Source organism: Nyctibius grandis, chromosome 5 (assembly GCF_013368605.1).
Source record: "Nyctibius grandis isolate bNycGra1 chromosome 5, bNycGra1.pri, whole genome shotgun sequence".
In the NCBI taxonomy this organism is placed as follows: domain Eukaryota; kingdom Metazoa; phylum Chordata; class Aves; order Nyctibiiformes; family Nyctibiidae; genus Nyctibius; species Nyctibius grandis.
This window is the reverse complement of record NC_090662.1, coordinates 32,920,908-32,940,504: the sequence shown is the minus strand read 5'-3', so window position 1 is coordinate 32,940,504 and position 19,597 is coordinate 32,920,908. Positions and strand designations below refer to the sequence as shown.

Genomic DNA, 19,597 nt, shown 5'->3' with positions numbered 1-19,597 from the left:
TCTCTGGAAAAAAAAGGAGTATTTGAATTGACAGAGGGAAGCAGTTTGGTTAAAAAGTCCTCAGGCTTTTGTTATTATTTCAAAATTGACCAAATTTTCAGATTCTATGTAGTACACATCCCAAAAGAACATACCTAAAGCTGAGCAAACTGAACCTGTTCAAACATCATCAATATTTCCCAGCAGAAGAAGACAAGAATTAGGGATCTCTCAGTTACCTGTCAGGAAACTAAAGCTTTCTTTAGAGAAATACAGAAACTCATCAACCAAAGAAGCAACATACTAACAGGTTTATCACGTATCTCAAATAATTCAAAACGTTCAAGATTTTTTAGATAAATAGTTGGAGGAAACACAGAGTCACAAACAAACAGTGCAGCCAAACATCAGAAAGTGTTTTCAACTTAACCATCTAAATCTGACAATGTGAAAACAGATAGTTGAATTTTGCCTTCGTATGGAAGGAAATGTAGCAGTTCACTAATTCCCTTAATTGCCTTCCATACATATGACAAAATTTAGCCCTTTTCTCTCTCATGTGAGAGAGCTCTTGACAGAGACCATCAAGTGCTCCATATTAACCTCTGTCTCCTTGCAAAGAAACTAGAATTAACACCAGCTGAATAAAACTTATAAAATGAAAAATATTCTGCTACCTAAAAATTCCGTATGTCATTTTTGCCCTTTTTATAAATTGAGCTCAAAGAGTTAATTGTGCTGAAATAAATATTAGCATAAAGCCTAAGGATACAGTTTTATACCTGGCTATGGAGTGTTGGCAGCATAGATGCTGAATCTAAACTGTAAAATAACTCATTGGGAAATATGCAATAGCTGTGGCAAGATTTACTACAAATATGCTTGAAGTGTTTTGAAAAATTAATATCATGCTGCTATGCTTGGCTTAATTAGCTTTCTCCTTCATTTACAAAGCATATCTGTCTGGTTTATGAACTTAGTCTCTATTCCCCATTCTTGAAAACCTGTTTAATTAAAGTTTTAACTACTGCATAAGCTTTAGAAACAGTAGAATGACTTTTATTACTAGAAATCTAAATCCTTCTTTTAAATATGATCATACCTACATATACTATATCAGAAATATGACAAGACATGCTCCATAATACTCCTGAATACATACATGATACTGCTACTTTTATTTATACATGCCATCCGTTTCCACTATGTTGCATGTAGGCAATTTTGAGTTTTGCACAGAAAGTTGCACTAGCAGTGGAACTGTGATTAATTTAGCCAATCACCAAGTCAGTCCCCTGAAATCCATTAAAGGTCACCTTTCTTTTTTAGGTACGTATCTATTTCTAATCTGTTCATTGATTTCCTCATCCATTATTCTATTCTATTACTTTCAGAGGTCCATCACTTATTAGACTCCCACCTCTACCAGTAGGGCACTATGCTTTGGTTTTCAATTATAGCAAGTCCTCTCACAATCTTTTTCAGCATTTATCACTTGCTCCTCTTCATGCTATAATAAATTATTAAATAATAATTTATTTTTGCTATATATACAAAATTGAAACCTAGTTGTTAGAAATGTTATCTTGGATATACCTGAAGTTCTAGAAATACATGGCATACAGTTTATCATAATATATTTTTGGCTGCATATTAAAAAGCTTGTGGCATAATGGTCAGCAGGCAGAAATTATTTGTGCAATCACTGCCAACAGATTACAATAAAGCAGAAAATATTTTTGGCTTCCCTATGCACAGATGCTGGAGACCCCACTTAATGACTTGTTACCCATTATACCCAAAACACACTACAGTTTCATCACACAATTTACTCTACAGAAGCAGAATGTCAACAATAGTCCGTTCTATAATAATGAAAAAAAGATAATAGTAATTTTCCCTCCTATTCTCATTTGAATCTCATAACCACTGGAGAGATCAATTTCAAAACCTTATTAGTTCTGCTACTGTGAACTGTTGAGGCCCTCATTTCAAGATCAGTTTGTAGCGCAAAACTATGGAGGCAATCTTTTTAAATGAACAATTTACAATTAATACTTTTGCCAACACGTATTTGCAAGCTTTACATAATAGCAAACACAATGATTTCAAAATTTTCAAATTAAAACATGGGCAATTACTGCATATGGCTGACAGGGCTATAAAATATGCACTGGCACTAAAAAACGTTGAGCTGTAAATCTAATGAAGAAAGGAAGCAAACAAATGGGAAACTTTACACTATTTTTCTAAACTAAAAAAAAGAGGTAAAGCATCATCAGTTCATTCTGTGTAGAATTCTGTATTCATTACTCAACGGAAAAATATGAAATGCATAAAATCAACTATAAATCTTTGAAGAGGTGACATTTTTTATATTCTTCGCATATGTTCTTATCCCCAAAAATGTTTTCTTTACATATGCTCTTATCCCAAAAAACATTTTAACCAGATTTTTATTTAAACTAAATTGGCCTATTTCCCTGAACACTAACAGAGCTAAGATGTTTCATACCAGCTGAGACTCTGATCCAATGAGAACATGTTCAGGAGATCACAAATGGCAGTGTCGATGCATTTGAAGAAGTTACTGTGCTTCAGCTGGAGCTGGTAAGCAGACATGGTCCCTGTCAGCTCATTGCAATGCCAAGTACATGGTGTTCACTTAAGCTGCCTTCAGCAATTCCAAAAGGAAGCCCAGGTGAAACCATTGGAAAGATGAGTGTTTAGGATGAACTCTTTGGAGGCAAGTTATGCTTTTTTTTTTTCAATAGTGATGCAACTGCTGTTCTTTCCCTGCACCTGGGTGGAGATGCAATTAATCTTCTTCATTAGACTGGAGTAGTATCATGCACATGGTCAGCTTAAATAAATCACATGAGGGAGCAGTATCTCCAGCTGTGGGGGTTGGAAGGAAGGAGGGAAGAGTGTGTGTGTGTGTATGTAGAAATGGAAGGGGAGCAGGGAAAAGCAACACCTTTTAAAAATCACCAACTCAATCACCTGCAGTTACCTGACCATTTCTTGATTTGAGACGAACAGAAAGTCTGCTGAATTCTTCCTTCAAAGGAGACAAAGAAATTCAGACCAAAAAAAAACCCAAAAAAACATAACCCCAAAAAACCCAAACAAACAAACAAACAAAAAACCACAAAAAAGTTGTCATTTGGGACTCTAAAGCCAGGATAATGACACAGCTAATGAAACAACGCCATAGTGAGTCTAATTTGCAGGGCAGATTTCTACTCATTATTGGTAGGTGGATACAGCTCTTTCACCATGTCACTGGCTGAGTTCAGCACCCTAAATATATTCAAGTAAGATAGAGAGAGGACTTTTGCACTGCTGTAAAATGAAATAACCAGTAAGATTTATTTACATTATTCAGAGTAGACTATTCTGTTTCAGCATGTTTTCCTTCAATTTGCAAACGTAAAAATATCCCTGATCCTAATCCTGCTCAAGCTAATAAAAATCGTCCTTTCAATTTACAGGAGGAAAGTGCACAAATTACCAGGTTCTGAACCTTGTTTGCCTCCCAGTACATCTAGAAAAAATCTGCTGCTGACAAATACATGAACTTACTGCTCGTTTTCTGGGATGAGGAACCCAAGCAGTTCAGTTAATGGCTGCTCCACACAATTCTTATATGAGCATAAGCCTACAATAGCATACTTCATGCTGACTTTCTCTTCTATAAAATGGGTTTCATACTATTTCCTTCCTCCTACCCCCACCTTTGTTCTTGTCACACTGAGCTTTTAATGCAATACATATAGATGAGCATCAGAGTTGAAATGGAGCTCAACTTCTATCCAGAAACTACTTAAGCAGACATCTAAACATTAAGAAGATGAAGTCCTAAATTGCTCAGGACAAAGATAGTTTTTACTAAACACACCCTTTATTCTGATGCCTAAGTATGGATTTCAGTGCCAAATTTCAGACCACCAATAACATTTGTATCTGTAGCTTGGAAAGCAAAAAGGAAATAATTAGTGAAAATTAAAATAGATGAAAGCATTTTATTAACTATTGGATTTTTTAAATGTTAGTGCATTTCATTCACTTGTTGCTCACTTTTTAAAAATCTTCATAAAGACAACCTATTGAGCTTCCCATTGAGATGATTATACTTGTGTGCATGTCTTTTCTACCTGTTTGATGCCTTGGCAGCACATCAGCTTTCAGTGAAACAAATCAAATGTGTTTCTTTAAAGAAAAATGCCTACAAAAGACGTGTTCTCTTAAATGAGATGAATACACTGCATTTGTTTAAGCTTCAAACAAAGATAACATTCCTCTAAATATGATGTAATGCATTTGAAAATTAGTATTTGATATCATAGAATCATAGGACAGTTCAGGTTGGAAGGACACTCAGGAGGTGTCTAGTCCAACCTCCTGCGCAAACCAGGGTTAGCTACAAGATCAGGTGAAGTTGTTGAGGGCTTTATCCAGTCAGGTCTTGAACATCTCCAAGGATGGGGACCACAGCTTCTCTGGCAACTGCCCCACTGCCTGAGCATCCTCATGGAGAAAATTCTTCTACCTGGTCTGAACCTCTTTTCTTTCAAGTTATGCCCGTTGCACCACTATGTCTGGCTCCACCTTCTTGCTAATCTCCCCATAGGCATTGGGGGCTTGCTGTTAGGTGACCCTAAAGCCTCCTCTTCTCCAGGCTGAACAAGTCCTATTTCCCCATCCTCTCCTGACACGGCAAGTGCTGCAGCCCTTGACCAGCTTGAGGGCTTGGAGCCCTCTGCTGAACTTGTTCTAGATTATTGATGTCTTTCCTGCCCAAAACTGGACACAGAAGTCTATGTGTGGTCTATGACACAGTGATATTTTTCTTTTCCTAAAACAGGATTTGTGTGTATCACAGCTCTGTTCATAATGTTTGTGTTTAAAACCTATCAATCAAAAGGCCTCAACGTCCTAGAAAATAATTTTGCAGAAAATAAAGACCGCCCTATTAGTAGTATTATCCATTCCTACATTGGTCTCTACTCAGTGTCCAGCACATGGAGGCCAGTCAGAAGTAAACTGGTGAGTGCAACTCTGCTGGATATTTGCACTGCAGAGAACTTCACGATTGACCAATGGTGGAATAAAACAGCAAAAGTTACATGCTCTCAGGTGCTGGTGTAAGCACAGTCCACGCAGGCCATGGCTACTTTTCCCAGCTCCTCTCCCAGATTTCTGTTCTTCATCCTTGCAGTTTTCAATGACAAAGACAAAGTGCTTGTCTGCCTCTTTTAATTCTGTAATATATATTAGCACAAGACAGAATGGTACTTCACACAGCCACAGCTAATGCTGGCAATAAGTGTCTGCAAATACAGTTTCTGAATATACTGCAGTATTCTTCACAATAACCATGGGCTGCATAACTACGGGGATTTATTGAAAGCCCTGAGAAATGTTACTCCAAGGTGCCTACAGAACATTTAAAAAACTTCCCCACTGTTTATTCCTCTGGCAGATTAAAAGTCTTTGAACACTACTGAGACTCATTATGCACAGTGTTCACAGATATGCCATCTTAAAAGAGATGCTGCTTTTTTGCATTTTAGAGTGCTGCTTCTCTAATTCATGCCCCACCTTCCCTCCCCCCCAAAAAAAGAAAAAAAGGAAGAAATAATAAAACACCCTTTCTTCCTCCTGTAGATGCAGCTGTCATTTGTGTCTTGTTTCAGATGCACACTAACAGAGTAGCTGAGTACGTATTGCAGTTGCCTACTCAATTGTTAGTACTTCTGACTTTAGTCTGAATAGTAACTCTGTGAAAACTAGTGTTATTGATAGTCTATCTTTTATTGTCTCTTAGTGTTGTCCAAATCAAACCTCCTCACTTCAGAGGTAATAGGATATGTTGCTTCTTATTTCTATAAGCTAATAACTCAAAAACTGTACAATTGCAGAGAATCATATTACATTGTCTTTTTTCCTTTCATATTAAGAGTTCCAGAGGTCACACTGGGTCTACATTGTAACTCCATCACTTTCAGTGAATTTTGACAAATGGAACCAACTGAAATATCAGAGAAATGGTATTGATGATACACATGATCTTTTAGCATATCTTACTGCTGCTATCTGTGCTCTTAAGAAGAAAGTATGTCTTTAAAACGTTATGGATATTAAAGGATGAAGACCTTATTGCATGGAGCAATGAGTAAATATGGCTACAATATGAACACTCACACATTCCAATGTGGAATAAAAAGTAAAAAATTAGTCTGGAAAACGATGTCTTTTCGTTTTTTGCGTTTTCATATTTTTTTGCCTTTATGGAGAAACTTTTTTATCCTGTATTTTCTGAAAACAACAGATAGCACATTTGTACATTTTTTTCTCTGAAGTTCAACTTTCTATTGTTATTCTCTCTGTCTTTTCATGCACCTTCCTCAAATATTAGTGAACTGAAATCTAAGTAAAGTAAAAACATTTTTCCGTATTTTACAATGAGTATGAAGAATGCCAAATTTCAGAAATTCAGCTTTGCAGACCTTCATTACTGGGCCTAAAGATCTATAGAACCTTAGAAATTCATTATGGATACAGAAAATCTTCATCTCAGGTTTGCTAGATTGTTTTTATAGCTTAAAGATATTGTGCCAATATACATTCCCATTATCTGCATTTACAGAAATGGAGTCTGGTCATGCAAGGACTCTGCATATGGAAATGGAATCCAAATCAATGGAAACTCTATTTAGGAGACTTGCAAAGATATGATCAGTGCTGAAGAGTCATGACACAGCAGCATAGCTGGAACCTAACAAAAGCTTTCATTGGCTCAAAAAAATCACATCAGTACCTAACAATAAGTAGTGCAAAATAAACTGCATAAATCCTACGAGATATGCATTCTGTGCACATGGCCACAAAATACAAATATTTTGGAAGGCGAAGACTTTTTCTTCTAAGGGGTAGTTTGACTGCTACTACATCCTTTAGATACATAAAGTACAAAGACAGAACAACATGAATACTGCAATTAGTCAAAAGGAAAAATGTTCCAAAATTTGTAATCTCTGAGGACAGTACTGTGTCTCCATAGAGTACAATCAGTTCTTATTTCTGTTGATCCCACTAGTACTCTTGTCAATGTGGATTCCCACACTCACAGATCTATACTCACAACCCAGAGACAAAGACAATGGACTTTGAGGAAGAAGGGAATAGGATACAGCCATAAACATAGCCTGTGTATCATGATCAACTGTGATTCCTAGTCTTTTGATGTCTTTTACTGATATTCCATTTTTCTATTCTAACTTTGAGCCATTGCAAGCAGTACCTTATCACATCACCAGAAGCTCAGAATAGTTACCAGAAGTTGTTATGTGTATGTCATGGGCGGGGTGTGTAGTGGTGGAGAAGGAACAAGACGACTCTTACTACAGAACTAGTGAACATAATATTATTTCTGTGTGATTAAATGGCAAAGATCTGGATGTAATTCCTGCCAGGTAGTTGCCCTGAAGATGTTACATATAGAGACATTCTTGTGCCACAACACTGGCAAAGTCTGAGATTTTCTGAAGGCTATTCTGCTTCCTAGAAGCAGGCAGTAATTTTGTGGTATAATCTAACACAAGTTGCTATGAAATAGCAGAGTTTCTGCATGAAAACAGCTGTTTTGTTGGACGATCATCCTTGGTCCTCAGTGAAAACAAATAGCAGCCACAACTATCTGATGACATTGAGCTGATTCACTTTAAAAAAACAGTAAGAAAACTTGTTGATTGTCTTTTTCATACTGAAGGGATACTGGACGTCACCTACTCTCCGAGAAAAAAAAAAGCAACCAAACACAAGCATGGAGTAGTGAACAGTTTGTTTGAAGATGAAAGGGTTCTCCAACAAGTGGACAGAATGACCAGATATTGGTTATATTTTAAGGCAGTATGGGATCTTTGACTGGAAGAAATATAACAATCTGCATGAACTTGACAACAGGAGTACATGAAGTTGTACTGTGATTGCTTCATTTAATAGCTGCTGATGGGATTTATTTCTATTAATTCTCTACTCCTTTCTCAGACCCCTTTGTGTCTCTGTCCTTCCTAGCGTTCTGTGGCAATAGTTTCTGCAATTTAATGATGGACTTTGTAGTAAAAGCTGAAAAGTTACTTAAGCTTGGTTTAGACCTACAGCCTAATAATATAATGATCTGTCTCTCCATTGTCATGATTTGACAAACAAGGATATTTCCTTATTCACATCTTCAGAGCATTTTTACAAGATGAAACACTTAAATGCAACATCTCTTTGCTGAATCATTCAGTCCTCAGAACACTGACTCCTAAATAGCCTAACAATGTCCTTGGACAAAACTTTTAAAAATTACTCTTCCTAAGGGCTCACAAATCATTCTTAAATCAGGTACAGTACTAAGAAGCAAACAATGATATGAAAGAAAGAATTGGCACACCAAGCTCCTGCAGACCTGTGCAACTCTGACAGATAGAAAGAAAAAAAATTAATTCATCTAGTTACTGAACAAACCTAATTTAAAATGTTATTAGTTTAATCTCAATACTGTTTTACTTTGCATAAACCTTCATTTATTTGTGTTACTGAAAACATACCATAACTCATCTGTGATACGTTACTATAGATTTTGAATTTCCACTAGTGCATTTAAGATAAATTACTTTTAATAAGCTTAATTTCAAGTTATTCAAAGTGTTTTATAATACTAACATTAATTTTTAACAAATTAGATTATACTGACTTTTAAAAGAAGGCCTCCTTTGGAAGAATTACCATTTAAACACTCTTCAGGAACCATTGTAATGATTTCCTACTTAAAGTTAATTCTCCTGTGAATCCATGGAAGACAAAACAAAACCTGATCTATGGAAGCTACACTTTGCAATGTTGTCGGTATACAAGTTGACCTATAGATTCATTTTCAAGGGCTAAATGGTGATTTTCTGTTTGTTCTTTAAATTCTTTTGAGGAGGAACTTCTACTAGCTTATCCAAATTAAATTATCTGTTATAGGTTTGTTGCATGTACTACATTTGCCCTGGCAGCCAAGAGGGAAAACAACATCCTGGGGTGCATCAAACACAGCATAACCAGCTGGTCAAAAGAGGGGATTATCCCGCTGTGTTCAGCGTTGGTGCAGCCTCACCTTCACTACCGTGTGCAGTTCTGGGCCCCAACATTTAAGAAGGATGTGAAGGTCCTTGAATGTGTCCAGAGGAGGCCAACAAAGCTGGTGAAAGGGCTAGAAGGAATTTCCTATGAGAAGCAGCTAAGAACTTTGGGCTTGTCTAGTTTGGAGAAAAGGAGGCTGAGGGGCGACCGCATTGCTCTCCACAGCTATCTGAGGAGGGGAGGTGGAGAGGGAGGTGCTGATCTCTTCTCCTAGGATCCAGTGATAGGATCCTAGGATTCCCTAGTGTGGGAATGGTTCAAAGCTGTGCTAGGGGAGGTTTAGACTGGACATTAGGAAGCATTTCTTTACTGAGAGGGTGGTCAAACACTGGAACAGGCTTCCCAGAGAGGTGGTCGCTGCCTCAAGCCTGTCAGTGTTTAACAGGCATTTGGACAATGCCCTTAACAACATGCTTTAAGTTTTGGTCAGCCCTGAAGTGGTCAGGCAATTGGACTAGATGATCGTTGTAGGTCCTTTCCAACTGAAATATTCGATTCCATTCTATTCTATATGCTTCCAGGGATTTACAAGGCACTACCAAACTCTCTTCACCTGGACTACGAACTAGACTGGAAAAAAGATCAGAAAATTGAAATGTTATTCAGTGAGTTTGTAGCATTTTTCAGTCCCTCAAAGCATTTTTCAAAAGGTGAAGTACTATGTAGTCCAAATGTCTAACTACCTGAACGATACAAAATGTAAGGTCAAAATAGACCCATTATAGATCTCTCACCTACATTTATTTTCAAAAACTAGAACTCAGTCATTATTATTTACAAAATGTCACAATTTTTACCTTAATTAATTCTTTTAGAAGTGAAGAACTGATTTTTCTGCTGTGGAGTCATAATACGTAAACTCAAGTAGTAATGGCTCTGTCTACTTGATCTTTCATTGCTTTCATTAATTAACAAACTAACGTATTTTAATTGATAACATGAGAAAACACAGCATTCTTGTGACAAATTTTCCCTAATCATGCACCAAATAGATCAAATAAAGATAATTCATTCATCTATAAAAGCATAACTACAGAGTCACAGAACATATTGTCTATCACCTGTCTCATGGAGCACTAAAAAAATACCTTCCAGCTCACAATTATTTGCAAACCTTTCTTCACAATGGAAGACTGGAAGACTCACCATTGAAAGCATGTATTAATTAATTCTGGCACATGACATCAAGCAAAATTTGCAAAGCAACAGACAGACTTCATACATTTCACTGACCTTCCAGTTAAAATGTCCAACACAACACAACTCTATATTACCACCACCTCTCCATAAAACCATTATACCCACAAAGAGCCCCATAAGTGCTAGAACCCTGCCATATCTAACTGACGATTCTCACTTTTCTGTACTCTGGAACTGAAACGACTGCTCTGCAGTGAGACTGGATGTTTTCCCAGCAAGAAGGAATTCTGATTGATCAACAGAGCAGCAAAAGGCTCATGGAAGTGGTTTTTTAGCATACAGGCATATATACTCCACTTCAAAGACTTGATATTAGGAATGAGAATATTCAAATGTTCCTCTAAGGTCAGTATGTATCAGTTGTGCATCATGTTTCATCCACACCAAAAAAGACTCAGAAAAATAGGGAAGAGTCCCATACTTTCAGACACATTTTTGTGCATGATCCATGTTACTTTCGATTCCATTTAGAGCATCATTTTATGCTGATCAGGAATAATTCAATATATTAAAATACATATATACATAAAATCTTAAGATATCAAAAACAATTATTTTTGGTTTGTAATAAACTGTCTTTAGACATCAAATAGGAGTCAAAATCTTCTATTTATGTTTTCTATACATGCTTTCAGTTGTCTGTTTCAGTCACAAATATCCTGGTCACATACCTGCTTGTAGTATCCTTACAAAAATAATACATATTTTAGAAAAATCTTGCCAGCTTTGTTGTTTTATCTTATTATCTAAGCTTTTGCTTTACCCCAGTGCTATGAAAAGTGGCAAGTGTTACATTTCCTATGCATACACAACTAACAGACAATAATATGTAATAAAAACTTAACAACTTACAATACTCTGATAATTTATTCTTTAGCTAAAAATTGGTTTCTACAGTTAAAGCAAAAGGCTCTTGGACAATTTTCATGTGTTCAAATATAAAAAGTGCACATCTGAATTGCTGAGATTACTATTTCAATCAATATATTAATCTAACCTGTTTTACCAAAGACAAATGAGGTTCATCATACAGTCTTCTGTGCCCATGACTGATACAGTAACCTACAGTCTTGTCAGTATTCTGCACACACTTTCACAGCTGTTATGCCCCCACACCTTTGTCCACTTGGCCCAGAACATCCATGAAAGTTAATGAAAAGTGCAGAGTCTCAAGGCACTTGTATGTGCAGCATAATTAATTTCCTACAGCTGGAATTTAAGTTATTAAATGTCTTTTGTGTTATCAAAAACTACATTCAGTTTCAAAAATTCAGACAAATGCGTTAATAATTGACAATAGTGAAAAGTAACACTTGAAGTCAACTTATATTGCTATCTCTTTCTGACATTGCTACAGAAATGAATGAGGACTACTGAATCATGAATACTAGTCTTATCACTTCCATGAATTACAGCACTAGTATCAACTACATCAAGGAATAAGTACCTTCTTAAAGACATAGGTTTATAAAAGGCATCACTCAGTAGCACAAACTAGTCCTATGTTTTCAGTTCTTTAAAGTGATAACTAGTTTTAGCTGTAGATGTTCATAGTTTTTGGACATCAAATTATCTTTCAATTATATTATAGTGTCTGTTATTTCAGATATTTTTCCTCAACAGAAATGTCAGAATTTATTTTTATTTCTCAAATTGAGATGATGTGGAATTTTTCAATAAAACAGAAATTATATTGACTGCAAGAGGGGAAAGATAAAGAAAAAGACACAGACATATCCCATAGTGCCCAACAGCCCACCAGTGCTACTATTAACTACAGCTCATCAAGACCACAGTCAAATCCTTGATTTGAATTGCAGCTGCCAAGTACTTCTTAAGTATTCACTACACCAGAGCAAGAATCTTTATCTAAATTAATTGAGTCTGTCTGACATATTGTCTGAGAGCTCTCAGGATCATTCATATCTTAGTGTGGGAAACTAGGGATTTAGGTGCCCAGCTCTATGCCAATATTATTCTGTACCTGGGAAAAAGAAACCCTTTCAAACAAGCATTTTCATCAAAATAAGACTGTTCCCATGAAAACTTTTGATTTACATCTACTAGTAATTTATTTCCAACCAACCCCAACAGGAAGGTCTATCTGTCAGAGTAAACCAAGTCTCGAAGTACTCTAGAGTCTACTCCTGCTACATTTTTTTCTGATAAAATAATTTACTCTAAATCAGTTCCACTGTATTCCCTACAGATTCCTACACACTGCAGTGAAGGCAGTCATCTATGAGGGTTCTTTGTCTCAAAAATAAAATAAATTTTTAAAACCCCCCAAAAACTTAAAAATCCCCTACTTTCATCTGCCAACCACAGTATGAAACAGCAGCTGGACTCTCTAAATGAAAAATCACAGCCTTATAATTTGACTGAAAAAATGCTGTACAATTACCTGCTTTGATATGTGGCAGAGATATTCCAAGAAACAAACATTATTTGCACCCATGCACCTTTCATGACCGAGTGAGCGGTTTTGTGTAGCATTTCTCCTCTCATTAAAAAGGAGACAGGTACAATGCTGACATCCCTGTTAAGAATAGATAGTAAGAAAATACTAGAAAGTTTGCGTTGTCTAGGATACTGATTTAAAATCCACTGAAAAGCTGCACTATTTCTATAAAGACTCAGAAACTAAGGCTTAAAATACTTACTTGATAATATCTCCTTCAAGAGCAATCACTCGTTTAATGATCTTCTGTTCAGGGTTTCTAGGAGACCTGAGACAGGGGATAAGGTTATACAATCAGTAATGTTCCCGTTGTTTTAAGAAAATGAAAAGAAATTCCACAAAGAAATAGACACTATTAAAGTCATTAGGAGATTCCATGTTCTCCTTGACATAGCATCAATCATGATGTTCCACCTTGAAGTGAAGCTACTGTAATCATTCTCATTGCAAACAATCACTGAAAAGCAGATGCTGAAAAATGACCTGCTTACAAACACCACAATAATCAACACACCTTTTATCACAAAAAATACACTCCACAGCATTAAAAGTAGTATGTCCCACTACCAATGAAGAGAGTACCTTTGCAAATAGATTAATGTATTAAAACCTGAATTCTCCATCAAACTTTAACATCATATTGTGTTTAAACATTCATGTCACTCACTCACTTCGGGAAAAAAAAATCTCCCTATGTTATATTAATATCTATCACTAATTTAGGTAAACCTTGCCTAGGTAATTGTGAAAGTTTAAAAAAAGTTGTAGAATCTTCTGAAAGTTTCAGCTTCATCCAAAACTTCTTAATGCAATACCATGTTTTCACTTCAAGTTATTTTCCTATAAGCATGTTTTATTGAGTGGATTCTGATCATGCATTACATAGTATTATGAGAAAGGAAAGCTGAACTCGCATGTCCAACCTGAATATTGCAACTTCCTCGATTCATATTAATAGATAGGACTATTAGAAGTGTTATTATACCATAGTTTTGACAGGTTAAGGTAGACATATGTGCACCATAAAATTTCTTTTCTGTATACTTGACTTTTTTTTTTTATTCTTCACTTTTAATTGTTTATCTATGCAAACTTAGTAGAGTGTTTTCATGTTATTTAAAAAATTCTTTTTATTTGCTGCTTCTGTATAAGAAAGTCAATGAAAGAACAAATGGTTTTGATTTTCTGCTGGTGCCTGGGTTCTGTATATTAGACTCCAAGTACAGCCTGCTAAACATGCAATCACAAGAGCTTTATATTACAGTTTTCATACCTAAAAACATCGGTCATGCTGTCCTTGCAACAGACCCGCACCTTTGAGCCCATGTCTGGTCAACTGGTAGCACGCTAAGATTACATTTCCTTCAAAAGCAAACCTGAGATGAATCTGGATGAAAAACTTGTCCGCACTGCTTCATGACTAAAGGCATATGCAATTCACTTTCAGTTCCAAAAGTTAAGAAAAATAGTTTCAGGCTTATTCAATTTTTTTTTAATATGAAGCCAAAAAAGTATTCCAAACATTTTAAAAGCAGTTTGTATTTTGTGTGTGTGTGTCTGTAGAGGGGTTTTTGGAGCAGAATGGTCATGTAATGAGCCAGAAGTATGAGAGTATGGAGTGAAGGCCTAGCTGCGTGAGAAGATTCATTTAGCTAGTGTCAACAAGCCGACCTTGGAGAGATGAGGAAAAACAGCAGCTGAGCAAACAAGAATTGAGGGAGTAGCCGGTGGGAGCCGAACACAGAGGAGAAGAAACAAGAACTGATGGAGCCAATTAAGGAAGGACCAGTGGCAGAGCAGTGACCAATCAACACATCAAAGAAGAATACGTTTAGTAATATTAACCAGTAGCAATGCACATGCTTACAGCCAGGGAAAGTACAAAATGTATAAAAGGGACAGCTTATGCTTAATAAACGTCTTCACTTTGATTCACATTGGATTTTGTGGAGGCGTGTTCCTTCTCCTCAGATGGTGACCCCGATGAGACACTGATCGACGGCAAGTTCGGGGAATAGCCCAGAAGGAGGTACACCGGCTGGAGTACTGCTCAGCAGGTCTGAAGACCGGGGTGAGACGGAGGACGACTCGCAAGAAAAGAAAAGAACGTTGCAACAGGACACTTAGTGAGGTGAGCAGCTGGGGGAAAAAGGAGATGGGCCAAAATATTTGTAAAGAAGAAAGTGCGATAGTAAGGCTTCTCCTACATATCCTCTCTAAGAGAGGAGTGAAATATGATGAGCATTTGCTCCAGAGACTGTTAGTTTGGTGTCGAGAGCATGGGTTCCCTTCGGACCCCCAGAGCGCTTTTAAGGTGGACACTTGGGAAGATATTGGAAAGGGTTTATGGGACGCGATAAGTAGTGGGGAAAAGGAGGCAATAGAACTGGCAACTGCATGGAGGGCTGTTCTTACTGCTCTTCAAGAAATGAAAGCAGAGAGGGCTGTTGCAGCAGGGGCTTTTACGGCTCTGCGTCCAACAGAGGTTAACCCTGGGGCGAGAGGTCTTCGTGTTTTTGGTCAGCCGCCAATACCGTTTTTTCAACCCCCTCCGCACCACCAGAAGAGCAGGAGAAAATTGAAATACCCCCTAAACCAACAGGGGAGCCCCCTAAACTGGAGGAAATGGAGGTTGATGAGCATCAGCCCGAGCCCACCCCCCCACCCTTCAAGCCTCCGCGAGCCGCCAATCTCGCAAATCGCGCCGAATACGAATATCCCCCTCTGCCCCCATCGTCTCCCCCATCGCCTGCCGGCGGTCCAGGGAAATTTAAGGATCTGGTGGCTTGGGCGGAAAAATTGTTAGCAAAATTACAAGACCTGGAAAGACAGACGACCTTAACTGAGCGACAACATAAGGAGGAGCAGAGGAGAGAAGAAGAAAGGGAACGCCTACGCAGGGGGGGGCAGGGGGGCTGGGGGGGGTGCTGAGGCGGCTGGGACTAGCCACATGAGAAACATGGATGGGAATGTTGGTATGCACTCTGGGGGATGGGGGAGGAGACGATCCGCAATTACGGTGGCGAGGAGTTATACAGAATGCGCTAGTGGAGGGGGAGATTCTGCCCACAGCTTTCCCAGTTATTTTGCTAAATCAGAGAGAACCACCGCGCTGGGTAGGATTACAGTGGGAGATTGTTAAGGAGGCACGGAAAGCGGTACAACAAAATGGGTTGCATGCACCTTATACCCAAGCATTTATAAATAGTATCTTTATGTCTACGCTTTTAACACCTTTTGATTTTAAGCAATTGATGGCGATGATTTTAACCCCGATGCAGGAACTCTTGTGGCGGACGAGGTGGCATGACGCAGCACAGGCTGCAGCGGTGGAAAACCTGGGGAGGGGAGATAATGATCCACTTTTAGGGATAACATTTGACCAACTGGTGGGAGAAGGGCAGTTTAGTGATCCACAATGACAGGCACGACTTAGACCAGAAGCCTTGTCACTTACTGCCACCTTAGCCCGAGAGGCTTTTAAAACCCTCCCAGAAGATGGGAAAGTAATTCCTGCCTATACAAAAATAAGGCAAGGTCCATCTGAGCCTTATATGACATTTTTAGAAAGATTGTGTGAAGCATTGGAAAGGGCATTGCTGACTGATGTAGCTCGAGAGGCATTGCTAATGTCGTTGGCAGTCGACAATGCTAATCCTACTTGTAAGCGCATTTTACAGACATTACCCAAAAATTCTAGCCTGGCAGAAATGATGGATGCGTGTGAGCGCGTAGGAAGAACGGAAGAAACAGCAGGATACATGGCGTCAGCCTTTGCGGCTGCGGTGAAACCTCTAGTACGATCAGGGAGAGGCGATCAGGGACCAAAATGTTACAACTGTGGCAAACCAGGACACCTTAAGGCTCAATGCCGAGTAAAAAGTCACGAGTTTGCAGGGACCTGCAATCGCTGCCGGAAATACGGTCACCGTGCAGATGAATGCCAATCTAGATTCACTAAGCAGGGAACTTGGCTGGGAAACAGGGGGGCGAGCGCGAGGAGACCCAGCGCGATGACACAAAACAGGTCTTCCACCCGGGCTGCCTGGATGGCGTCGCCGCCGCCACAAGAGGGAGTGCTGGGGTGGACATTGCCACAGCAGTAGAGGTGATTCTGATAGACCCGCAAGTACAATGTATACCCACCGATATGAAAGGCCCACTGGGTCACGGGTTGAGTGCCTTACTTATCGGGTGATCCTCTACGACCCGAAAGGTCTTTTCGTTTTACCCAGTATAATCGATGCCGATTTTACAGGGGTCATATCTATTATGGTATGGACCCCCCTGCCACCAATTCATATACCCAAAGGAGAAAAAATTGGACAACTAGTCCCCTTTAAATCAGCTGTGCCCACAGCTGGGAATCAGATAAGAGGGGCTGGGGGTTTTGGATCAACAGGCCAGGCTGACATTTATCTGGCAATGGATATCAGTAAGGCAAAACCAACAGAACGGGTAACACTAAAAGAACCTGGTGGGAAAACTTGCGTGGTCATTATGCTGATTGATACTGGAGCAGACGTTACAATAATCAGTCAAGCAGCGTGGCCTCATTCGTGGCCATTGGAGATCCCCCCTACGCCCATTTTGGGGGTCGGGGGAATACAGACCACTAAAATCAGTACAAATGTGATTTGTTGCAAATTGCAGGATGGGAGTACCTGTACAGTAAGACCATATGTGATGCCTGTCCCCATTTGTTTACTGGGGAGAGGTGCATTAAGTCAATTAGGGGCACGTTTGGTAACTAATAGTGAGGGTTTTTAGAGGCGGCCATTGATGAAGGGCGACCAATCCTAAAACTAACCTGGAAAACAGAAACCCCAGTTTGGGTTGATCAATGGCCGCTGTCTGCAGAAAAAATCACCCACCTTGAAAGCTTGGTACAGGAGCAACTGGAAAAAGGTCATATTGAGCCCACAACAAGCCCATGGAACACCCCAATATTTACTATTCCGGAAAAAAAGTGGCAAATGGCGTTTGTTACATGACCTTAGAAAATCAATGAGGTCATGGATGATATGGGAACCCTACAACCAGGGCTCCCATCCCCCAATATGATCCCTAAAGATTGGGACATTTTAATCATTGACTTAAAAGATTGTTTCTTCACCATCCCTTTGCACCTTGATGACTATCAGAAATTTGCTTTTTCGGTGCCATCAGTGAACAAAGCTGCACCTATGAAACGCTATCATTGGGTTGTGTTACCACAGGGAATGAAAAATTCACCGACAATGTGTCAAATGTATGTGGCCTGGGCACTTGCTCCTGTGCGAAGGAATTTTCCAAATTTGATTATATACCATTATATGGATGACATTCTAATAGCAGGGAAACAATTGGATAAAAAACAATTGATTAATACACTGCAGACTGAACTAGCAAAAGGTGGATTGCAAATAGCCCCAGAAAAGGTACAACAGGAGGAAAATTGGAAGTACCTTGGGTGGGAAATTACCAAAACAACTGTTAGACCCCAAAAACTAGAAATTCATGTGAATATCAGTACTTTAAATGATGTACAAAAACTGTTGGGAGACCTCAACTGGGTGCGAACCCTGTGTGGTCTCACCAATGCTGAATTGGCACCTTTGATGCAATTGCTAAAGGGAGGAGGCGGTGCAGATGCCCCCCGCACATTGACACAGGAAGCTGAGCAGGCATTGAAACACCTGAGTACCAAAATAGCTATGGCATACACTTACCATTGGGACCCAGATTACAGTATTGGAGTATTGGTTATCAATCACGATCGCCACCCGCTGGCATTAATTATGCAGTGGGTGAGTGACAAGGATCCTCTACATGTGCTGGAATGGATCTTTTTGCCTATGCAACCAAAACGTACCATCACTACGAAAGTAGAGGCCATAGCACAACTTGTAATGAAAGGAAGGCAGAGGGTTGTAGAGATAGCAGGCGTCGAGTGTCTACAATGGGCATTACAAAATTCCATACCATTACAAGTTGCGTTATTGGATTATAGGGGCGAGTTGAAGGTACATCTACCCCCTCACAAATACTTCTCTGTGCTGCAATTGGGTCAATGGGAAGAATTACCAAAAAGGTCAGAACGTCCGGTCAGTGGTATCACCGTTTTTACAGATGCTGGAGGCAAAGCTCAAAAAGCAGCACTAACATGGCTAGACAATGGGAAGTGGCATGATGTAATTTTATCTGACATTCAAGGGTGTACACAACAATTAGAATTGCGAGCTGTGGTGGAGGTCTTCCGGCGATGGAACACAGCACCTGTTAATGTGGTATGTGACTCTTTATATGTCGTAGGGATTGTCCAGAGGATGGAGCGTGCTCTGCTCAAAGATAGCTAATGAACAACTATACCAACTTTTTCATGAATTATGGCTTTTGCTGACAGAGCAACTGCATCCATATTTCATCACACATATCCGTAGTCACACAGGACTCCTGGAAGGCTTAGCTGAAGGCAATGCTCAGGCAGACAAACTTGTTGCACCTGCCTGGTCTGTGCCTTCAATTGATCGCTTCGCTCAAGCACAACGATCCCATGCCTTTTTCCATCAATCTGCTAAGGTACTGCGGCGTCAGTTTGGGCTACGCAGTGCAGATGCATGTGGGATAGTCCAGTCCTGTCCAGACTGTCAGCATCTTGTTTAGCACCTGGTGTCAACCCCCGCGGTACTGGACCGTTGGAGATATGGAAAATGGATGTAACACACATCCCCGAATTTGGATGGCTGAAATATGTCCACGTGAGTGTTGACTGTTTCTCCCTTGCTACCTGGGCTACAG

The 19,597-nt window shown here is 39.2% G+C and overlaps 1 protein-coding gene across 4 annotated transcripts in view; it reads right to left on the bottom strand.

The window, feature by feature from the left end:
* The window catches only part of IMMP2L (inner mitochondrial membrane peptidase subunit 2), a 525,164-nt gene that overhangs the window by 174,564 nt on the left and 331,003 nt on the right, over positions 1–19,597 (bottom strand). For 2 of the 4 annotated variants that reach the window (XM_068401508.1, XM_068401509.1), the window contains exons 4-5: positions 13,020–13,085; positions 12,761–12,895 (exon numbers count right to left, since the gene is read on the bottom strand). In XM_068401508.1, the coding sequence (XP_068257609.1) occupies positions 12,761–12,895; positions 13,020–13,085 (201 nt within the window). The remainder of the gene's footprint in view (positions 1–12,760; positions 12,896–13,019; positions 13,086–19,597) is intronic. The other 2 variants (XM_068401510.1, XM_068401511.1) reach the window with 1 other exon arrangement.